Source organism: Gobio gobio (assembly GCF_949357685.1).
Source record: "Gobio gobio genome assembly, chromosome: 1".
Lineage (NCBI taxonomy): Eukaryota > Metazoa > Chordata > Actinopteri > Cypriniformes > Gobionidae > Gobio > Gobio gobio.
This window is the reverse complement of record NC_137097.1, coordinates 41,193,411-41,218,368: the sequence shown is the minus strand read 5'-3', so window position 1 is coordinate 41,218,368 and position 24,958 is coordinate 41,193,411. Positions and strand designations below refer to the sequence as shown.

The 24,958-nt window shown below is 38.1% G+C and overlaps 2 protein-coding genes across 2 annotated transcripts; one reads left to right on the top strand and one right to left on the bottom strand.

Moving 5' to 3' along the window:
* Positions 1–1,726: 1,726 nt before the first annotated feature.
* On the bottom strand, positions 1,727–14,577 carry mief1 (mitochondrial elongation factor 1). Its single transcript, XM_079830054.1, has 6 exons — positions 14,468–14,577; positions 12,557–12,853; positions 8,654–8,815; positions 5,332–5,512; positions 4,425–4,687; positions 1,727–3,968 (listed from the first exon to the last, which is right to left on the bottom strand). The coding sequence occupies exons 3-6, from the start codon at positions 8,798–8,800 to the stop codon at positions 3,150–3,152; spliced, it is 1,410 nt and encodes a 469-aa protein (XP_079686180.1). The 5' UTR covers positions 8,801–8,815; positions 12,557–12,853; positions 14,468–14,577; the 3' UTR covers positions 1,727–3,149.
* A 1,998-nt stretch (positions 14,578–16,575) lies between these two features.
* Positions 16,576–24,445, top strand: LOC307131728 (uncharacterized protein). The gene is made up of 4 exons (XM_079825556.1): positions 16,576–16,657; positions 18,094–18,541; positions 18,643–19,041; positions 20,021–24,445. The coding sequence occupies exons 2-4, from the start codon at positions 18,095–18,097 to the stop codon at positions 23,897–23,899; spliced, it is 4,725 nt and encodes a 1,574-aa protein (XP_079681682.1). The 5' UTR covers positions 16,576–16,657; position 18,094; the 3' UTR covers positions 23,900–24,445.
* The last annotated feature ends 513 nt before the right edge of the window (positions 24,446–24,958 follow it).

Sequence of the window (24,958 nt, the reverse complement as noted above, 5' to 3'; positions counted from 1 at the left end):
TATTTCAAAGTCTGTCAACAATTGAATTTACTTACTTAAATGTACTTCAGTACACAGGGAAATGTCATAAAGAGGCCATTCCAATAAATGAGTCCAATGTGGGGAAAACCAGTACAAGGTAGGGTGTTTTCCAGGTCTTTATTTCTAGAAGTTCCTCAAATAGCTATATGTAATCCGGTCTTTCTAAAGCTGATTTCATTATTTGACTGCATCTCTAACCCTATAGCATCAGTCATCTTCCGTCTGTTTCCTGAGATGTTGCAAAATATCCATCACCAGACCTATAATAGGACATTTCATTTGACAATTAGATGTGCCACCATATCAAATACATCTAACATGAACAGAACTGCAACAAATGTTGATTATAATATTAACCTTTGGTTGAACTTCTGTCATACCACTGTTAATTTGATTTCCTTTAAACAAATCTAATTTAAAAATTATGAAAACCGTGTGTGAACATTAATGCAAATACACCGATCAAGCACCACATTATGACCTAATTTTGTGTTGGTCCCTCTGACCCGTGGAGGCATGGGCTCCACTAGACTCCTGAAGGTGTGCTGTGGTATCTGGCACCAAGATGTTTGCAGCAGATTCTTTAAGTCCTGTAAGTAGTGAGGTGGGATGTAAACGAAAATGTGATTCATCAGACACGGCCACCTTCTTCCTTTCTCCGTGGTCCAGTTCTGATGCTCACGTGCCCACTGGTGGTGCTTTCAGCGGTGGACAGGGGTCAGTATGGGCACCCTGATTGTTCTGTGGCTATGCAGCCCCATACGCGACAAACTGAGTCAGAGTGCGATGCACTGTGTATTCTGACACCTTTCTATCAGAACCAGCATTAACTTCTTGAGCAATTTGAGCTACAGTAGCTCGTCTGTTTGATCGGACCACACGAGCCAGCCTTCACTCCCCACATGCATCAATGAGCCTTGGCCGCCCATGACCCTGGCGCCAGTTCACCACTGTTCCTTCCTTAGACCACTTTTGATAGAGACTGACCACTGCAGACCGGGAACACCCCATAAGAGCTGCAGTTTTGGAGATGGTCTGACCCAGTCGTCTAGCCATCACAATTTGGCCCTCGTCAAACTCGCTCAAATCCTTACACTTGCCCATTTTTCCTGCTTCTGACACATCAACTTTGAGGACAAAATGTTCACTTGCTTCCTAATATACCCCACCCACTAACAGGTGCCGTGATGAAGACATTAATCAGCGTTACTCACTTCACCTGTCAGGTCATAATGTTATGCCTGATCGGTGTACACTACCATTAAAAAATATTTATATATTTTAAAATAATCATTTTCTATTTTACAGTTTTTTAAACCTGTAATTTATTCCTGTGATCAAAGCTGAATTTTCAGCAGTCTTTAGTGTCACATGATTCTTCAGAAATTATTCTAATATGATGATTTGATTATAACCAATGTTACAAACAGTTGTGCTGCTTAATATTTTTTTGTCAAAACGGTGACACTTTTTTCCAGAATTATTTGAGTTCAACAGCATTTATTTGAAATAGAAATCTTATATAACATTATAAATGTCTCAACTGTTACTTTTGACAATTGAAGGCATCCTTACTGTATAAAAGTATTAGTTTCTTTCCAAAAAAAGAAATGTATGAATACTGACCCCAAACTTTTGCACAGTGCAGCTATTGGAGTCATAACTGTACTCAGACTTGCACAAATAAGTCACAATAACACTGTAATACAGTTTCACTCCATTTTATTTTATTGTATTGCCATCCTTTGCTCTCTATTGCAGTACAGAGACCAGAGGCACAAATCACTCTCAACAAATGATACAAAGTGCCATTTAATAAAAATTAAAATCACCATGAAATGAAGAAGTACAGAAGTATCACATGCAAAGTACTAGGCCAAGCTGAGCTCCACTAGCAGATCTACTTTAGATTTGGTGCTGCTCTTTCATATCATTGGCTAAGTAAATGTCTATGTGCTACATCACACAGGTCGACACAGGTGTTCCGGTTATACGCAAGCAAAATAAATGCTTCAATACACATGATCTTTTGAGTTTTGGCATTTCATAGTGGAGACGAAGCCTATTTTATATGTTGTTCTATCAAAGACACTCTCCAAGCACAAAGTATGATCATAAGACATACATAAATAGTTTCACACCTGTTTTTGGTTACATCTGTACAATAAGTACAAAAATACTAAAATGTCTCTATGAAGTCTGTTTTATTAGGCTCTTGTAAATCTTTTGCACACTATACCTTTAGGTTCATTCAAACATTCCTTATAACCATACATCCTCACACAATATAGACAAGAGGGGAAACAAACATCCTTCCATTTCTGTTTTCCCAAACCTTTTTAAATGGGTTGTCTTGGTTTATCAGGCAGCTTCAATACAATAAAAATCACATCCGCTCTTGGTTTAGCCATTCTAAAGGCGTTTAAACACTTTTGATTGTTAATTCAGGTGCTCAGCTTCCTTCTGGTTTCAGCAGTGTGAGATAACCCGTTTCAACCATTTCAATAACATCACATTTCTATGACATAACATTACTCCAGTAGCACTACTTGTAACACAGGTAAAATGCATATTTTAATGGCACAAACTGGGGGAGTTCGATATTATTGTTTTTCTTTGCAATGAATTTTGAATAATGGACAGAAGTCATCTTTTGTAGTAAGCGTTTATGAACAAATCAAGGAAATACTGAACCATGTTCCACATAAAAACTGGGGAACATAAAACCATGAATGTATCAATGTGACATGCCAAATTACCTCCATGGAATCTCAAGGCAGTTTGTGTAACAACGAAAACATGAGAATGGCGGTGCCTGAATTTATAAAGATTACCACATACAGATGACTCAAGTTAGAATCAGATTACTACTAGATAAATATATCTTCATACCACTTTCACTGTGCATTAAGAAAGCCAAAAACACCTAAGTGAAATATGATGGGCCATATAAAATATGACTAACAGACGAGTTTGTTGTACCTGAAAATAACTGATGAACAATTGAGGTTACTAATCTACTCAGAACAGGACACGTATGAGAACATTGCCATTATTTGGGTTTGTGTATCAACTCCACACAGATGCCTTTGTGTAGGGACCAAAGAGTGGTAGTGTGTGTGCATGTGTTAAACAGTTCTCAAAAGGCTCTCTGGGTCGGACAACGCACAGTAGAGCGTGTATCCCAGTTCGTCTATTTCCTGTGGCGTTAGCTCGCAGAACAGATTGACTTTGAGATTTAGAATGCAGGGTAGCCTCCCAGCCTCTAGGTGTCCCACTAGTGCACGAAGCAGCTGCATGAAACGATCGGCGATCGCTTCTTGAGTCCAATCACCCTCCTGTTCGCTCAGGAGAAGGATTGAGTTAGTGAGCTGGCTTGCGTTTAATCGCGCTAGCGCTGGATTCAGTTTACACACGGTTTTAACAACTTTAAGACATGCGCAACGGCACCCACCATCTTCCTGATCGAGGGCACGTAATTTAGCAGTTTCCGCCGCGCGAAAACTTTGCCGCCACAGGTTCTCGTGCCGATCGGCTGCCAATCGATGCGGTTTGGCGATCAGTGAGACACCGTCCTCCATAACAAGCAACGGGAGGAAGTCCACGTAAAGGCAACGGTCTGTTTCGTACTGCACTTCTAGCGTAAGCGTTTCCGATGGGACCACGGGTCGAATTATATAATCTAAAATGCTACCAATTGCGGGCCAGTTGATGGATCCAGCGACAAGCTTCTCGAACATTTCTAGGACGCTCTTCGGGGAAAGGTAACCACCCACCATGCAACGGTCCCAGTAACTGCTTCCACGCGGGAAGTATTCAAGGTTTTCCCGACGAACCAGCCAGAAGCCAGGAACGTTCATGATGGTGTCCTCACCAGGAATGGATGACCAGAGATTCTTCTCAAGGACCATGGGTACCATCAACTGGGCGTGATCAGCAGTCACCACCTAAAAAAAATTTATTAAAAATGTGTCACTGTTTACACACAACTATTAATTAGTAAAACTAATTTTTACATTGAAAAGAAACATTTATTGAGTACCAAATCAGTGTATTAGAACGATTTCTGAAGGATCATGTGACGCTGCAGGCTGGAGTAATGATGCTGAAAATACAGCTTTGACATCACAAAAATAAACTACATTTTAAAGTATATTCAAATAGAAAACAGCCATTTTGAATTGTAATAATATTTAACAATATTGCTGTTTTACTGTATTTTTGCTTAAATAAATACAGTCTTCTTTCAAAACATTAAAAAAAACCTTACCGACCCCAAACTTTTGAATGGTAGTGTATATCAGAAGCACTTCAAATAGAAGGCGGCCATGTTTTTTCCTATATTCTTGCTTATTATGGGACAGAATTATAACACTCTCTGAATGGTTCCCCTTTGTTCTCACCTGGAGGTCGTCATACAGACTGCCGCTCAGGTACATTTCTCGTAGGGGCATATCAGGTAGTTTGGCATGGAGGAAGACTCGGAGCTCTGCACAGATATCCAACGCGGCACGTCGAGCTACGGCCTGCTCTTCCGAGGGGATCGCCACTCGCTCATGAAAGAAGGCCCAGAGGTGTTCCTGAAGCGAGAGACGCATCCGTGCCTTCTGGAGTTCTGCCTTACCACAGCCGCCACCACCGCGGCCCATAACACGATATAAAGAATCTATTAAAAAAAAGCAGAAGAAAACTTAAATGCCACTGGTCATATTTAAATATTCAAACACCTTCCAAAGGTCAACATGTGGTAGAATAAATTCTACTTAATCACAACACAGCCTAAAACAACACAATCTTTAGTTCTCCAGACACAGATTGATACTAGGCTTGGACTATGATGGAGGAGAGATGGCACAGGATGGTGAACTAGTCAGTCAACAACAGACTGAACAGTGAGGTAGATTCCAATGCTTACTTGACATTGATAAATCGTTCAGACAACTCACCAACTAGTCAAAATGAATATGCACATCCCTAAAACAAATAAAGGGGCTACAGAAATCTACAGTGTGTTAGTTAAGGAAGGGTTTAAATACCCACTGAGCAAGTAGAGAAGACACTCCGTTATGTACAAGCCTGGTAAACAATAAGGATTCAGATTAGGATAAACTAGGGATAACCATTGTCGGCCCAGGATTAAAATCTATGAAAATACTTAATTCAATAATACAAAATGAAACAATTAATGTAGAAATAATGGTTAATTCACATTTTGAGGTCATCTAGGAATTGAAAAGCACATGCTGTCTCATATTCTCTGAATTCAAAAGCACAGGATGTTGTGTCTGCAAGGCACCAGAGATTCATTACCTGGCTTGAAGGAGCTTGAGGAGGTAGGGAGCGTCTGTAGCGAGCGGCTGACGTTCTGTTTCATGTCATGGTTCAGCGTCCGTGGCGACGACCCCAGCCAGCTCGGCTCTTCCCAGCTTCTCCGTCCAGACGGGTCAGCTTTAGTGGGACTGGATGGGGCACTGAGAGCTCGATCGTACATCTGAGACAAACCAAACTCAATTATACACCAATAATAATAATCATCATCATCATCATCATCATATCTACAGTGCTGAGGTGCGTTCAGATTTACAGGGTCCCTTTACGATATTCCCTATGCCGTTCCCTATTTGTTCGCAGTGCCCTTCAAACTAAACATGTTTGCTCCCTTCGGATTCGGAATCTCTCTTAAAGGGATAGTTTACCAAAAATATCCATATTTAACACGTTATAAAGTGAAATATCTAGCTTCCACAAGGCGGTCTGCCTTACGTATTCAACTTACGAAGAAAGCGTAACTGGCGTATGGGATTGATTAGATTTTTTTAAATGTTTTTGAAAGAAGTCTCTTATGCTCATTTATCTGATCAAAAATACAGTAAAAACAGTCATATTGTGAAACATTTTTATTAGGGATGCACCGATATGAACATTTTGGCCGATACCGATAACCGATAATTCTTAATATTTGAAAGCCGATAACCGATATATTGGCCGATAAATCTAAATACAAATTTTAATAAACTCTGAGAGCCTGATTACAAAAACAAAAGGCTCACCATTAAAAGCCATGTCCCAAACACTTCAACATAAATCAAACCTATACCCTACAGTAGCCTATTTGAACCAGTGTGAGATACCTTACCTTTTCAAATTAATTTGACACTCCTATGGCCAAATTTTTTTTTTTAACACTTTACAATAAGGTTTAATTTTTGTTAGTATTAGTTAACCAACAATGAACGAACAATACTTCAACAGGATTTATTAATTTTAGTTCATGTTAATCTCAACATATTCAGACCCAAAGTTGTGTCTTTTAACATTAGGTATGAACTGTGAATGGACTGTTACAAAACACAAACATTTTATTACTAAAAGAAACAAAGGTTATTGCTCTCTGTTTGTTCATGATAGTTAATGCATTAATAAAATGAGACCTTATTTGTAAAATGTTACCAAAAATTATATTGTCTAAAAAATAAAAATAATATACCTAAATAATGCAAACAAGTAATTGAACAGCATTACTTAGGCTGCATAATAAAGAATCAGAATGCAAGTGCATGAAATAACCTCCGCACAGACGATAAAGAAATGGTTTTAATCAAACCATATTGTTGATGGAAATGATCCGAGAACAATAAAAGTGCTAATTATAAAAAATAATGCTTCTGTGTTTTTGAAAAAAAAAATATGTTTAATATTACAGTAATAGTAAACATCTGTAATATTAGTCTAGTCTATTAGGAATAATGTTGCTGTTTGAGAGCGCGCTGAAGCTGGAGAGAATGAACGAACAACCATAAACTGAAGCGCTTAGAAGTTTAATTAACAACTAAACGCATCATATATGAGAACAATCAGATATTTATACAAAATAAATATAATATTACAACTTATATTAGCACAAAATCACGCATAGGTGAAGGGTTATAACTCCTGTGGATGCTCTTCCCCTGTTTGAGAGCGTGCTGAAACTTAAGATGATCACCGGTACAGTGAAGCACTGCGGGTTATTGACTTAACGAAACACATCCTATATGACTTTAATCAGATGTTTATACTACAAAAACGTAATATTACGACTTACATATGCTTAAAATGACGCAAATGCACAAGCGAACTTGACTGTGCTGGTCAGAATGCGTTGTTGACGCTTCCCACAACAGCGCGCTGAAAAACAACTAAACCCAGAGAATTCACTACGTTTTATAACAGAAATATTCTCATTGCAGTGTTATGTATAGGACAGTCCCAGTAGTTATTAATGCTGTGCATTTCTGTTTGAAATGCGCGCGCCGGTACAATGAAGTGCTTTACTGCATCGTTAATTAACTCAACCAAACGCATCCTATATGGGATTATATACACAAAATAATAAATATAATATTACAACTTACAATGGCACAAAAGGCTGTGAATGCACAAGCAAACTTAACTGTGCTCGTCATGAAGGTGTAACTCCGTGGGCGCGCGCTGAAGCTAAAGACCGGTACAATGAAGTGCTTTACTGCATCGTTTATTAACTCAACCAAACGCATCCTATATTATATTACATACACAGAATAATAATAAATATAATATTACAACTTACAATGGCACAAAAGGCTGTGAATGCACAAGCGAACTTGACTGTGCTCGTCATGAAGGTGTAACTCCGTGGGCGCGCTCTTCCCTCAACAAACGCGCTGAAACACAACGCTCTTTTACAGCCTATTCTATTCTCATTATCATTTTATGTAGATTATAGAAGACTTGCGCTGCACATGTTGCACATAACTGTATTTTCCTTTTCGAAGTGATTCCAAACATATTTAGAGCAATTCAAACCCATCATGGTGGACAGTGCGTCCGTCTCAGCTGAAGGAAATAATACATTATCTATCGGCTTGACTATATCGGTCAAATTTTCTTATTGGACCGATAACGATAACATCAAAAATAATCATTTATCGGCCGATAACGATATGTTGCCGATATATCGTGCATCCCTAATTTTTATAATGTAAAGAAACTGTTCTGTTGATATATATATTATATATATATTAAAAAGTAATTTATTCCTGTGATGGTAAAGCTGAATTTCCAGCATCATTACTCATCATTATCCTTCAGAAATCATTCTTTTTTGATAAATAGACCATTCACAAGAACAGCAGTTATTTAAATAGAAATCTTAGAATCTAAGAAAAAAAAAACACTCCAAAATCTTCATTTCCTTTCTCTGACCTTTAGAATTATTTAATTAAGAATTTTATTTAGAATGAATGAATTAATTCATTAATTATAAAGCTGTACTTCTAAGAAACCTTTAACTTTAATTGTGAAATTATCTACAGAACTTCTGCAGCTTTCACACACAGGATATTAAACAAAGCTTACTTCTCTTTCCTTCAATAAAATCTTTGCTAAGCTGAACTACATTGTGAGAGTTTGAAATGTGATGCTCAAAGTGTTAAGATGGACAGGGTTAAAAATATAAAACATCATCTGCTCTTTATTTAGATTATGTACAAGTCCTTTTTGCTACTTAGTTTCAATAAAAGCTCTTATATATAGTACAATTAATTCATGGGAAGATCATAGGAGAAGTGATTCCATAGGACAGAAGAGCATTCCATCATGTTCCTGTACTCACTCTTTTGACTGCCAGTGTAGCGATCCCGAGCATGGCTGCTCCCCCAACTCCCAGCACCAGCTTTGCATTAGAGAGCACAAAGTCAATCGCTGTGCCAAGCCCATTGTCGTCTTTCTTCCCCTTCCGATCCCCGTTCACTCCTGCCATCGATCTTTTCCCTCACTGAGATGGAGCAAGTAAGAAGGAAAAGAAGAGACAAGAAATTGATTTTTTCATCAACCAAATGTTGTGTAAAATGTAGGGATGCACGATATATCGGCAACATATCGTTATCAGCCGATAAATTATTATTTTTGATGTTATCGTTATCGGTCCGATAAGAAAATTTGACCGATATAGTCAAGCCGATAGATAATGTATTATTTCAGCTGAGACGGACGCGCTGTCCACCATGATGGGTTTGAATTGCTCTAAATATGATTGGAATCAGTTCCAGGAAAATACAGTTATGTGCAACATGTGCAGCGCAAGTCTAACATATAATCTACATAAAATGATAATGAGAATACGGCTGTAATCTTTAATCGTTGTGTTTCAGGGCGTTTGTTGAGGGAAGAGCGTGCCCACAGAGTTACACCTTCACGACAAGCACAGTCAAGTTTGCTTGTGCATTCACAGCCTTTTGTGCCATTGTAAGTTGTAATATTATATTTATTATTCTGTGTATATAATCTCATATAGGATGCGTTTGGTTATTGAGTTAATTAACTATGCAGTAAAGCACTTCATTGTACCAGTCTTTAGCTTCAGCACGCGCATTTCAAACAGAAATGCACAGCATTAATAACTACTGGGACTGTCCTATACATAACACTGTAATGAGAATATTTTTGTTATAAAGCGTTGTGAATTCTCTGGGTTTAGTTGTTGCGTTTCAGCGCGCTGTTGTGGGAAGCGTCCACAACGCATTCTGACCAGCACAGTCAAGTTCGCTTGTGCATTTGCGTCATTTTAAGCATATGTAAGTCGTAATATTAAGTTTTTGTACTATAAACATCTAATTAATGTCATATAGGATGCGTTTCATTAAGTCAATAACCCGCAGTGCTTCACTGTACCGGTGATCATCTTCAGTTTCAGCGCACGCTCTCAAACAGGGGAAGAACATCCACAGGAGTTATAGGCCTTCACCTGTGCATGATTTTGTGCAAATATAAGTTGTAATATTATATTAATTTTGTATCAATATCTGATTGTTTATTATATGATGCGTTTATTAGTGTTGTCACGATACTGGAATTTCTAACTTCGATACGATACCTAAAAAAATATCGATATTCGATCCCATTTTCGATACCACAGGGAAAAAACGCTGCATTTACTGTCAAACTTTTTTTTCTCGTCTATTGAAAAATCGTCTATTTAAAATTTTATTTTGAAGAGATCACTTTATATGATAAAGCTTTTAAGCTTTTTCTCATATATAAACGTTGATCTATAAACGTTGATCAATTACCATTACAATTATCCCACAAATATTTGCTAACTAATTTTGTTGCAATAGCTTACATACAGCACAAGGAAGCTTGTTTCAAATTGAATTTAAAAAGACGAGTAAACAGTAATAAAATAAGAACAAATAAACAAATGACAAACAATTGCTAAATAAATACAATAGAATAAAGATACAAATGAAATAGACTGCTTTATTTTTTCAGGTAGGTCTAACAGTATTCAGGTAAGAAACTGAATTAAAAAAAAAACAAAGTAATACAATTTAAAATAACATTGTATAATCTTCATTGTAAAAAAAAACAAACATATTAATCCATTTAAGTTACACAAGTTAATCAGTCAAGAGCAGTCAGTGATCGTTTGTCTTTTTGTAGTTTGAATAATAAATAACTGCTGTCCCTTTAAGACCTGACGCACGCATGGTTTCCAAACAATGTTCCTGCTACTCATTCTTCCTGGACTGGTTACGACTGTGTTCACGTTAATACTCACCAAGACTGACCATTAATAAGATGGAAAAAGGAGCTCATTTTTGCACTTGTATGTCAGAGGCGGCTTTATTACGGTATGTGTGTGCGCTTCAGATGCGAGTGCGAAATCTGCAGGAATTAGTAGAATTAACGTTATGTGCAACCCTGCGCGAAATTCAGACCATTACACTAACACGCAGTCATGAGGAAATATCCGGCAGAACACGCGTTCGCCGTGTTCAGAGGGTTAACCGGACTGAATGAGAGGAGGCGGGTGCGTGTCAACTCACTGGTCATAGAGGAGAGCGCAGCTGGTATCGATACTGTAAAAAAGGAGTATCGTATCGTTTCAGATATTTCAGTATCGATACATATCGAAATATCGATATTTTTGACAACACTAGCATTTAGTTGTTAATTAACCTTCTAAGCGCTTCAGTTTACGGTTGTTCGTTCATTCTCTCCAGCTTCAGCGCGCGCTCTCAAACAGCAACATTATTTAATATACTAGACTAATATTAAAGATGTTTACTATTACTGTAATATTAAACATATTTTTTTTTCAAAAACACAGAAGTGTTATTTTTAATAACTAGTACTTTTATTGTTCTCGTATCATTTCCATCAACAATATGGTTTGATTAAATCCATTTCCTTATTGTCCGTGCAGAGGCTATTTCATGCAGGGCACATGCATTCTGATTCTTTATTACGCAGCCTAAGCAATGCTGTCCAATAACTTGTTTGCATTATTTAGGTATAATAGAATTTTTGGTAACATTTTACAAATAAGGTCTCATTTGTTAATGCATTAACTAACACGAACAAACAGAGAGCAATAACCTTTGTTAATGTTAGTAATACAATGTTTGTGTTTCTTAACAGTCCATTCACAGTGCATTACCTAATGTTAACAGACACACCTTTGGATCTGAAAATGTCGAGTTTAACATGAACTAAGATGAATAAATCCTGTTGAAGTATTGTTCATTCATTGTTGGTTAATTAATGCTTACACAAAAATTAAACCTTATTGTGAAGTTTTACCTTTTTTTTTATAAAGTAAGTTGGCCATAGGAGTGTAAAATTAATTTGAAAAGGTAAGGAATCTTACACTGGTTCAAATAGGTTACTGTACTGTATAGGTTCGATTTATGTTGAAGTGTTTGGGACATGGCTTTTAATGGTGAGCCTTTTGTTTTTGTAATCAGGCTCTCAAAGTTTATTAAAATTTGTATTTAGATTTATCGGCCAATATATCGGTTATCGGCTTTCAAATATAAAGAATTATCGGTTATCGGTATCGACCAAAATGTTCATATCGGTGCATACCTAGTAAAATGCAAACTCTGAGCTTATATGCAGTTTACTTCCTGATGACACAATGCCATATGACACGTTGCAGTTATGTCAACAAATAGCTTGTGCTGTTATTGGTCAAAAGTTTAGACACAGAGAAACAGGTATGGCGGGGCTCGACAATAAGGACTGCCTGATGGCCTGGGGTGGCGTGAAAGGGGTGGATTCGTAACTGGCTGATTGCAAAATAAGTTAAATATATTCAAAATGGTGATATATATATATATATATATAGCTGTGTTTTCGAGAATTGTGAAATGATACCAGTATCTAAAGTTTTGGTGTTACATGGGTTAAAAATAAATGAAAACAATAAGTACTTTTATTAACTGGCATATTCTTTTATTTAGTATTTTTAGATACTACATTTTAGTATTTTTATATACTAGCTTTTATTTTTAGATTTTCCGTTTTCATTAAAAATTTTGTATAATTTTTAGCAATTTTGTTTGTGCTTTTGTCATGTTTAAATATTTCTATTTAGGTTAATTTGAGCTTTTATTTTTTCCAGTGAGCAATTTAAGTGCTTCAATTGATTTGATTTAGGTGTCAAGGCAATATTTGCATATATGACTGCAAGCTGCCTACAATGTTTCAAATGCAGAAATGCTCATCTTACCAGCTAAGTCAGACCGTCTGGTGCGGATGGGCCACTTCTTCTACACCAAGCCACCCAGCCTGCTGTTGAGGAAGAACTGGCCTCTCTTCAGCGCGTCCTCCCTCTCTGCTGGGGCACTGAGGGTCTGACAGCGTCGGAACTCTCGGCTCACTGCGCGCCGATAGTAATCGCGGTCGGTGTACTGTAGGTGTTGACCTGCACGGAGCAGTGCTCGGTACAGCTGCAGCACAGCACTGCGGGACCAGCCGCCCATCAGGGAGAGTTCAGAGCGGGCAGAGACCAATGTCTCACACGCACCTGAAAAAGAAGATGGACACTTTAAAGTCGGTGTGAAATGGAAGTTACATTAGTCTTGTCTTCCCTATTGTGACATATATACGAATGAAACGGCTTCTCAAACATGAAAACCATAGGGCGGGACAAATTGATTGGATGGTTGTCGTTTGCTATTGCTGTGATGTCATGTGAGTGATGTCAGAAGAGAGGAGATGGCGCTGCAAGAGGGAGGGAAGTGATTTTGATTAAAGGTACACTATGTTGTTTTTCACTGCTATAGAGGTCGCCTATTTAAAACAAAGGCATAGCTTGATGATTGAGATTGAGCGCAGAATCTTGAGACTGAGCGCAGAATCTTGAGACTTGTCATCTTCACCTCACAGTCGGTGGAAAAGAATCAGATGGGACTCGGGCAGATATCACGCTCATAGATGAGATTATTATCATTAGTGTAGTATGAAGCAGAGCAGGGCCGAGTGCTGTGGGAGCTGAACGAGGGCGCTGGAGTGATTGCTAATAATGAGAGACGAGCGTGAACTTTTATTATTCCAGAGTCGCCGCTTCTGCTTCCGCTTCTTCCGGTCAAGCGTATTTGGGGTAACACAACGCTGTTTTATCATTGAAAAAATTATGTTATAACATTACTCTGTGCATTCACTCTGCGGCTACTATGAGACAGTTGTTGCACACTGCAGTAAGCTAGATCGATATTAGAATATCATACGTTGGATGGCTTGTGTTGCTAAATGTCATGCAATTAATTTGAAAACATATTGTATGAGGACAAAATGCTGTATTATTGTACAATAATTAGTCTTCTGTCTATAAATCTTTCCGTCTTCACTATCTAACACTGTTCTAGTGTTTTTTGTATATTTTAATAAAAAAATCTTACATATTGTGCCTTTAAAGGCATATGAATTTAATAAATTAATACTGCAAAGGCACTTTTAATTGAATTTCATGTTGACTTTAACACCACCCTTTGGAGGGATGACAACAGGTCATTGAACACACCAAAATACTGTGGTAACCGCGGTCATAATGCTATCAGTTTCAATAAACAGTTGACACACCCAAACCACATTCAAATCACCACAATTCATTTCTTTCAAAAGAAAACACATAAAAGCAGAGCAATGCTGGCACGAGCGGATTCTTGACCACATTATCAGTTATATGACCCTATATTGAAATGTGCAATGTTATTATAATAGCATAAGTTATCATAATTAATGTTGGGGATTTTTATTGTATTTTATAAATACATGCCTCATTTGTAAATGCTTTGATTGACACCTGAATAAATTTACTGAACTAACGTTATCGCATTACACCTAATGCAATTTTCCAGTGCAAAAAAATCTTGTTCCACACATATTTAGGAATATCAGGTACAAATAAAAATATAATCGTTTGTACAATAATAACACGCTCTATGGGAAGCAGTTCTGGCGAATGTGCACGAGAATGAGACGTTTACAAGCAGAGCTGCAGTTATTTTGCATGCTACTGTTAGCTAGCCTCATCTCCAGTGACCTTCTTTCACTGTGAAAATATGTCAATAAGCTCAAACTCTGAGGAATCAAATGCTTTATAAACTAATATCCGGAGCCAATAGAAACTTTTACTCACGTTTGAATCAGACTGAAATTAATGTTTTGCTTGTCAAAAGGGTGGATGAGATCAGCCTTCAGTGAAGGGTCGACCAATGCCGCTCCGGAAAAAGATTGTAAGTGACTACTTCCGGGGTTATTTGAACAAGTTAGTAAAAGGGCCGTGGCTGTCACTGATAGATCAGATCAGTGGCCATGGCTCAAAAAACAATTGTGCTGACCATTTTAGTTAACATTACCAGTGTATTTCGGGCGTTTCTACAATGTATCATGGGTTTGAAAAATAGTTATTTAATATATTGTATTTAAATTAGTGCTGTCAAATCGATTAATCGCGATAAATCGCATCCAAGGTTTGTGTTTACATAATATATGTGTGTGTACTGTGATTATGTATATATACACACACAAGCATGTATATATTTAAGAAAAAATGTGTACATTTATATATAAACTATTTATATTTGAATATATATTGACAGCACTAATTTCTCCCCAGACTTTAAATCTTAAATTATGAACCTCTATTATGAAAATAGTAATTATTGCTATAAACATAAACATTTCAATATTTACTGTGTGAAATTACATATATTCCTTTATATTCCAACTCAATCAACAAAGAACGATTCTGACATTTGATCAAAAGTTAGGTAACGTGGTCACCTCATGCTGAAAGACAAAATACAAGACTTGATGTGTTAAAAAAAGAAGAAGAGTAAAACTCGGGGTAAATATTTTTATTGTTCATTTCTAAAAAAGAGATAGAAACACAAAATGCTAGTTATGAAATTAGCCTCACCAAAACAAGAAATTGTACTCCAAAATGTAAAATGGCATATTGAATACAGAATCTGAGATGTGCTAAAATTATGAAATTGTTCAAGACTTTGATGGGGAATACGTGATGCCTATATTCACTGATGGACATTTTAGTTGACAAATTAAAACCAGAAAATTAGTGAACGTTTGTTTTAAGAGTCATAAAAATTCACAGGGCCAAAAGTGCAAATAGATGAAGAAACACCCAGGAAGGACCCAGTCTCCATTATCAGGAAACACTAACAGAGGAAGATAGGCCAACAATTCTGTATCAACATCATAGTATCATTAAATTTTTCAAGGTATGGTTGATCAGGACATGTTCACCCTGAATGTCACGGTTAAACATTGTTCATAATCTGGATGCCTGATAACAAAGGGCACCTGCAATTTCAATAAAAATAATTTGGCCTTTCTCACGTGAGACACACAAGATAGCTCACACAATACATTCTTTGTTCAGCTAACGGGAAACAAAAATCATCAACACACAGCACATCACATGACATTTTTTTTTAGGTTTCAGTGTCTGTTAAGGAACACATCCTACTTCTACCATCCAATGTATTTTAGTGAGATAATGAAACTTCAATGTCCTTTACAGGCAACCTGATTACAGTGAGCATAAGTTACCCAAATGTCTACTATCACACTATGATATCCTTAAACTGATGAATGAGATTATACAGCAATACTGAGCTAATTCAACTTCAAGTCTAATCACATTTTGCAGGTTAGGAAGGATGTGAATGCAGAAAGACCATGATATGTGTGCATAAAACATCAGATAATTAATCTCACTGAGTGAAAGAGAAAACAAGACTATCACTGAACACACTTACATTTAATTAGTTTGATTTCCTCGATTTATAAAGCACTTTTCAGCTAGTGCTAAGTGCTCAACAATCCTGAAAAAATGTAAAGGACATAAAAAAACACACATAACACATCACATTACACCACACAACAAATCAACACCCCTGTATATACAGTAGCAGTTTAAATATGTTTTTTCAGAGCATATAATAAGAATCAAATGCCACTTCCACACAGAAAATCTAGAAAGGTCGATATAGACTTAAGACTAAAATAAGCAGCTTCTGCGGGAGTTGATACTGTAGTATCAAAAATGGTGTTCAGTTGTAGAAACTGTAAATGAGGCTGATACTTTTATTGCATATAAAGAAAAGGAATGCCAGTGTGCCAATCTTCCTGTTATACTGTCCACGTCTATTGGGAGATAGGAAATTAAATTCCTTAATTGGAATCACTAGGTTCAGATTACAGTCCTCTTCTTGAATGTTCACTGCAACAAAAGGTTGATGCACTCTAGCTCTCATCGCATTGACTAGTCGACATATCCTTCGGAAGTCTTTACTGCTCTGAGGTGAGTTGAATGTTTATATATTGCTTATATGTTTCTTTTTTGACATTAAAATAGTTTGTTAAACTTTAAATAACTACATTTTGCATGCATGGCATTAAAATCAAGTAGTCAAGTTTTTACTGAATTAGTGTCAACCAAATGTTAAACCACTAGCCATGTGCATTGGTTTGTTAGTGTAGTATATAAAAAATATATATCTTATTCAATAATAAATTATTCATTATTTCATATATTCATTTCAAAACTGATGTACACAGAGCCAGTTGTGTTTTAAATCAAATGTTGGAAGCTCAATCTGGAAGCACTGTAAAAAAAAAAAAATTGTTGGTTTAACTTGAAAAAGTAAGTAACCTGGTTGCCTTAAAATTTGTAGTTCTCTGAAATAAGAAATTTGAGTTAATATTGCAGGAGATTGGTTTAATCAACAGAAACTTAAAATATTATGTTCTCTGAACCACATATCTAAGTTGATTTGATAGAAGAATAAATGTTATGATAACAAATCAAGAAAATAATTATTTTTTACAGTGCATTCATTTTTTGCAGCAAATATATTTTGTAAGTTTTTTTTTTTTGGGGGGGGGGGGGGTAAATACTGGATAAATACTGAAAAAAATATTCAGGCAATTTATTTTGTAAGAATATTGTATTGCTTTATTTGTATTATCTGTAATTTGTATTGCAATATTCTTATACATATAAATAAAACAATAAATAATGTTTTTTTTTTTAAAAATATTACAGAGATGAAGACAGCAGAAGTCTTTTTTTTCTTTTTCTTTTTTTTCTTGTAAAAAATACAGAGGACTCAAAATCGTACTGACATGGGTGTTGTTCTCATTTAAATTGAATGGATTCAGTAGTAATCATTGACATCACATGATCGAGGTCGCCTAGAGTGAACTTCCATGTCACCAGGGACCATAAATGGGAAAAAGAAAGACAGCATTACAAGAGTTACAAAAAGAGTTAGAGCATGATTAAATCAGTCAAAATCAAATTAAACAACTAGGAACATGCAGCCTGAGACATATTCCCATGACGACTGGCTATACAAATAGCATGCTATAGTATACTCTTCTTGATAGAAGTTGATTTGGAGTATCTGTACTTTTAAAATGTTTAAATGTCATCAAGTCATCCTGTACGTTAATAGTGGTCATTCTTAAATGTGTTGTGTGCCTTTGAAACATGCTTGTAGAGTAGTAAAGTACATTACCAAACCACACTGAGACCTTTGTGCTGGAAATAAGCCAATTTATTTAGCCACATAATGAAATTATTGAAATACACATGACAAAAAAAAGTCACGCGTTTCATGTACCCTGAGAAAATGCTCTGGGTGTAATCATACAAACATGGTATTACATTTAAAATCACATGACACAACTTAAGAATCTATAATAAAGTTTTATGTTTTATCCTCTACTCTGCAGGATGGCGCTACCTGATTATCCCATTCCAGAACTGGATGTTACTCTCCAGGAAGCTAGCCGGGTGCTTCAGATCACCTTAAATCCCGACCAATACCAACACTATAAAACTGCCCTCTTTCAGCAGAGAGATGCACTCCAGGAAGTCCAAAAACATCTGAAAGATCACGCTTCTGGACGTGAGAACTGGGTGACTGAGGAATTCAAAAAGCGGCTTCTCTCCTGCTACGACCCCCTGCCCACTTCCACCGCTGTTCCCTCCGTCCTGCCCATCTCTACTCTAAAGGGGGAGTTCGCACAGATAGAGCGGGCCACGGCCCTGCTGTGGGCAGCTGCAAAGCTGTACAGTGAACCATGTCTGGTGGAAGGGGATGTACCAACTGAGCGAACACAACAGTCGCAGGTTTTTGCGGCTAGTCGCCTACCAGGCAAGAGCCAGGATGAGCTAAAGGTATTTTTTTCTCCCAAATAACCTCCAATTTCTACTATTTTAACGTACTTTAACAAAGTAAAACTTATCTTAATGACATCTTCTTGGTCTTAATGTTCCAGACATACCCAGACAGCCTTCACGCCATATTGACTTGTCGAGGGGGTATATTTCCGATTCAAATTTTATGGAAACCAAGTTCAAGGGACTCTCGTTCTCCTTTACCTCTCAATGACATCTACGCCCAACTGATGCATGCGATGAGTCACCCAGAAGCGGCCCCCGAACAAGACCCATCCACTATTTGTGGTCTGTCTTCTCTTCATCGCCAAGCCTGGCATTCTCTGAGAATGGATATCTTAAAGACAGGGGGTGAAGCAGCAGTTTCGCTTGAAATGATGGAGAGTGCTATTCTGGCTGTTTCCCTGGAAGACCGCCCTGCACCGGCTGACCTTGCAGAAATACTTAATACAGTCCGACTAGGGGAGAAAGATGGCAGATGTTTGAGATACTATGATAAGGTATGTAAAAACAAATGAGGATGTTTGTATAACTAGAACCTTATAATTAGTACTGTATAGCAGTAAGCTTAATTTCCTATGCTAATCAGGGTTTGGCAAATTTCACTTTTTAAATTCCATGTGTTGGAATTTGAATTAAGTGGCACCCAAACTTCAAAGCTTTTAAAAGTTTGACTTTTTTTCAATAATTCTGTGCCCTTCTACCAAGCAGTTCAAGTCTGAATGAACTGATGCTAATTTGGTATTTAAAAATATAATAAATATTAAGATAAAATCAATTAAAGTTGAAATTCATGGATTTTACCCCAAGATTTACTCACCTCAAGCCATCCTAGGTGTATTTGACTATCTTCTTTCTGTTGAACACAGTCAGAGTTATATTAATAAATATCATGATGTTTCCAAGCTTTATAATGGGAGTGATGGGAGCCACGAGTTTGAAGCCCAAAAAAGTGCATCCATCCATCACAAACATACTCCACACGGCTCCGGGGAGTTAATAAAGGCCTTCTGAAGTGAAGCCATGCATTTGTGTAAGAAAAATATCCATATTTAACATGTTCTAAAGTAAAAATATCTAGCTTTATGTATGCAACTTACGGAAAAAGCTTAAATGACGTGATGAAGGACTAGGTGATGTAAGCTAGATATTTTACTTCATAAAGTTTTTAATATTTTTCTTACAAAAACCCATCGATTCGCTTCAGAAGGCCTTTGTGTGGAATATGTTTATGATGGATGGATACACTTTTCTGAGCAACTTGTGGCCCCTGTTCACTGCCATTATAAAGCTTGGAAGTGTCAGGATATGTATTAACATAACTCTGATTGTGTTTATCAGAAAGAAGAAAGTCATATACACCTAGTGATCTAATACTTTAAATGACTTCCCATAGTAATGCTAAATCAGACTCAACTGGCTGTAATGTTTAGCTATGAATGGCAGAATGACATAACTATTTATCATCTTCATCAACAGGTGGTGAACTTGGTGGTTTTTAAAGATGGCCAAGCAGGCATGTTGTTTGAGCATAGTGCCCTGGATGGAATGGTAGCTGGACTTCTTGTTGAACGTCTGTGGCAGCTGTCGGAATCTGAAAACATAGAAATTATAAACACCCAAACCAATGGGTTAGGTCCATCCTCAAATGCTGGTTCTCTTCACCCTAAACCTCTGAAAATGCCACTGAAAGGCATAACTGTGCCGCATCAGTCTGTTTCTAGTCTTCTGCAAGCCAGCCAGTCAGTCATGACTTTTGAATTATCATCTTACCAAGATGTGTTCACCACCTTAAGGGGTCACAGAGGTCTATATGATGCATGGATTAATTTCACTTTGCAGCTGTCCTTGAGGCAAACACTTGGGGATGCAGCTACTAGCCTTATCATGGTGACACCTACTCACATGCGCCACTTCAAACATGGCCGCTGTGATCCCACATACTCCACAACTATTAGATCTCACCAGCTTGTTACAGCACTGGCATCCTGCATTGGCCCAGACAATGTTCCCCGGTACACAAATGAGCTTTTCCAGCTCTTTCACGTTGCCTTTTTAGAGCACAAAAACCTCATCAAAGCTACAAAACTTGGCCTTGGAGTGGGTCCTCATCTGGCAGCCCTGCGCAGATCTATGTCTCAAGATAATCCACTCAAGAAGTTTCTTGACCCTTTTGGATGCCCTTCGATTTACTTGACTGGATCAGATCTAATGGAGGGAGTTGAGTGTGCTGTAGGTAACGTCTATGCTACAGACCAGCTGGCTGTCACATATCTAGGCAGGAAAGACAAAGTACGTCTAGTCCTGAATGGGAAGGGCACTTTTGCCAGTGTCCTGGGAAGTCTCAAAGAAAGACTTGAGCTCAATCTAAAACTAGTAATGCTTCTGGCACTAAGGTATGCCATTGCAGGGCAGATGGGAGCCATTGAATGTCTCCTGCAAGACAATGAAGAAAAACTAGTAAATAGATCTTCAGTGGACGATGCAGTCAGAGCTGTGGAGCAAAAAGGACACAACAAAACCATGAAGCCAGATTTCACTTTAGTGATCCATGGTGGGGCAGGAGAGGAAATGATGTTGAATCAGAAGGTGATTGGGACCATTGAATTTGCCCTTCAAACAGCTCTAACTCTTGGAGCACAAGTGCTTTTTCATGGAGGTAGTAGTCTGGATGCAGTACAAAGAAGTGTAGTTGCGTTGGAGGACTGTTTCTTGTTTAATGCTGGCAAGGGATCAGTATATAACCGAGATGGGGAGCATGAAATGGAAGCCACCATTGTGGATGGACATGGGAAGAACTCTGGATCCGTAGCTTGCCTGCGAAGAGTGAAAAACCCAATAAAAGCAGCTCGCTGTGTTATGGAAAAGAGTGTGCACTCATTACTGATTGGAGAAGGTGCCGAAGAGTTTGTAGACAGTCTTGGAGAAAAAGAAACAACACTAAAATCAGAGTACTTTGACACCGACATAAGATACAAGGAGTTGCTTATGAAGTCAGGTGATGGCAAGAATAACCATCCTCAAACTGTAGGTGCAGTTGCGCTGGATAAGTGGGGCAAGTTAGCAGCAGCCACATCCACCGGAGGTTTAGTTGGCAAGTGGAAAGGCAGAGTCGGTGACACCGCTATAGTGGGGGCAGGAATTTATGCTGATGGGAAACTTGCAGTGACATGCTCTGGTGATGGCGATGCCTTCTTACGCCAAACAGTTGCTCACAAAGTAGCCAGCTTATACAACCTCAAAGGTTACAGTCTCAGACAGGCTTGTCGAGAAGTTATCCAGAATGATCTGGAAGAAAAGTGTGCAGGAATTATTGCTGTAGATCATCACGGTGAAGCTGTAATTGAAACCAATGCTGGGGTCATGTTTGTTGGTTCAATGGTCAATGGCATTCCTCGAACTGAGGTTTTAAGACCTAAGAAGGAGTTTATGAATGTGATTTGGGAGACTAATGAATTGATAGCTCACCTAGAGTCTAATCCTTGGACCCCCGGAGCCACTGTTCTTACTCGAAAGACTATTAATGGGCCTAGTAGCATCTTTCAGTTAGTGCTACCTGACTACATAACAATGATGCAGGGGGCACAGACTGTTGCCAATCTCCTTTGCGAGAAACTTGGTGTGCATCGCTGTGCCCTTGTGTCCATGCCAGAACTTGACAAGCCGGCTTACATCAAAGTCTTGCCTCTCCATGGCCTAGAACCAAACTGGAAACCTCAACTAGCTGAGGAAATGGAGTTCAACCCTTATGACCCTGGATACTGTAGCTCCAAAAGTGGTCCACGATGTGAAGATACCCATCTTGACCAGGTGCAGGCAAAGATTTGCTCTCGACTCCCGACACCCAATGCCCCTTCTTGCTTTGACTTCCACGGGGATCCTTCTGATGCCGGCCTTTTCCCCCGCATCATCCGTGGTGAAGGGCAACAGTGGCGTGTCTGGGAAGACAATGATCATGTAGCCTTCCTTACTCCTTTTCCAAATACACCAGGCCTTACAGTTCTAGTGCCAAGAAAACCTCTAACCAGTGACATCTTCCGTCTGAATGAAAGCGACTATACAGCCCTACTTGTGGCAATACGAAAGGTTGCTCATCTTGTGCAAGAAGGAATGAATGCCCATGGTGTGGCTCTCATATTTGAAGGGTTTGAATTTGATTATGCCCATGCCAAACTGATTCCATTAGTTCCTCAGCCTAATGCCTCCAAACCCCCAGTTGTGGCTTCTCAGTTCTGCCCAACTTATACAGGATATGTAACATCGGTAGATGGTCCTCTTGCTAACAAAGAGGACCTTACAGAGGTCCACACCAAGATAACAAAGGCTACTCCACCTCAGTCCTGGGAAGACCCCCAGACTCATGCTGCATTAGCCATCAAGAGCAAATGGTATCGCAATCTCTTTCAAATCCAAAACACCCTGTTTCATAGCACAGTGGAGTACTTCAACAACAAATGCAAGTATGCTTATGCACTGACACCTATCACAACTGACACAATTTCCTCACCAATGGGTCTGGGGTCAGATTCTGAACCTGTGTTTGTCAACATGTTGGGCCAAGATGTCTATCTTGCAGACTCTATGCAGTTTGTTTTAGAGTACTTCATGAGGTTTCATGATGATCTTCCTGGTGCTTACTACGTGTCCCCCAGTTTCAGAGGGGAAGATCCTGACGCTACACATCTCAACCAGTTCTACCATGTGGAATGCGAGCTTCTGGGTGACATGGATGTTGCCATGAGTATAGCTGAAGGCTATGTTGCCTATTTGACTCAGGCAATGGTAAAGGAACATTCCGACATTATCATAAACACAGCTGGAACACTTTCCCATGCGCAAGAACTACTGAAGATCTTAGAAAAACCTCTTCCAAGAGTACCCTTGGATCAAGCCATTCACATTATGCCATCCTCTGATTGCCTTGAGTGGGTTCAGGAGGGACAACCACAGTTTGGCAGGAAGCTAACTCGAAAGGGAGAAAAAGTCCTAATTAAAAAGTATGGAGGTGCTGTTTGGCTGACAGAAATGGACCATCTTGGAGTGCCCTTCTACCAAGCATATATTGAAGGTTCAGGCCGAAGCAAGGCCAAAGCAGCTGACCTTCTTTTGGGGTTAGGGGAAACAGTAGGGCTCGGGGAACGTCATTCTACACCTGAAATGGTACGAGAGGCCTTACAACACCATGCTGTACCAGAGGACTCATACAAATGGTACATCAACATGCGTCAAGTCCTCCCTCTTCTAACAAGTGGATGGGGTATGGGCACAGAGAGATACCTGTGCTGGCTTCTGCAGCACAATGATGTCAGGGACATGCAAATCATTCCCAGATTGAAAGCCAAAAAGTTTATGCCATAAATAGTATATGGTCTCCAAACTCTACATCTTGTGCAAGGACACAGGATACTCAGTATTTATATTGACAGTTACAGGGTTATAGCTTGACAAATAATGTATGCAATCAATGGCAAATATACTCTTAAGAATTTTTAGCAAGAATAAGGAAATTAAATCTTGAAATAAAAGCTAAACTAACTACACTGCATTTTATATTGTTACATTTTCTGACAACAGAATATTTTATGCGGAGCTGGTTAGATTGACATACTGTTTGGAGTAAATCAGTTCTGCTATACTTGTTGTATTTACTGACCTTGTTTTAGCTAAGATTAAAAATATGTTTGTAAGAACTGATGTACCTTTTAGAATATTACAGAATTTTAAATACTGCACTTCTTTTTATATTTATCTCTGTATCTATTTTGCTTTCCATTTCTGTTTTAACACTTTCCTAAAATATTACATGAATGCATAACAAACTGGCTTACTGATTTATAAAAACTGTTTTATAAAAATTGTATAACATTATTTCAAAGTATAATAATAAAATACAGATAAATCACCCTTAATGTCTTTTAATTGTTTTATCATTAAGCATTGAGATCATTCAACCAAAAACAAGAATAAGAGGCTTTTCATGGCCTTACAAAATATGTGATAACTTCAATTCTTGTCATGTAGCTGGTGAAATATTTTAAACTCTTAACTGATGAGCAAGAGAGCACTTTATAATCAAATGTAGATCATTCTGCTGACACTGTAAGCATGAAAACCACTAAACAGTTAATTTTGATCAATATCTAAAAGGATTAGAGCTGTGCTAAAACCATCAACACTGACTATGTAATTTTATTCTCATGACTCCCACAGACCTGCATACCTTGTGACAAGCTAATAAAGTCTTTCACAAACTGAAAACAACACTCAGTGAAAGAAAACAGTGGTTCTTTCTCCAAATCAGACAAGTCACATAAGCATGTAGCTACTAGAAGCATAACAAGCATCACAAGCAAGAATAACCAAAAAAACAGCAAAACCGAGATAAAACTGTCACCCCTCTTATACTGAGAGCTAAAC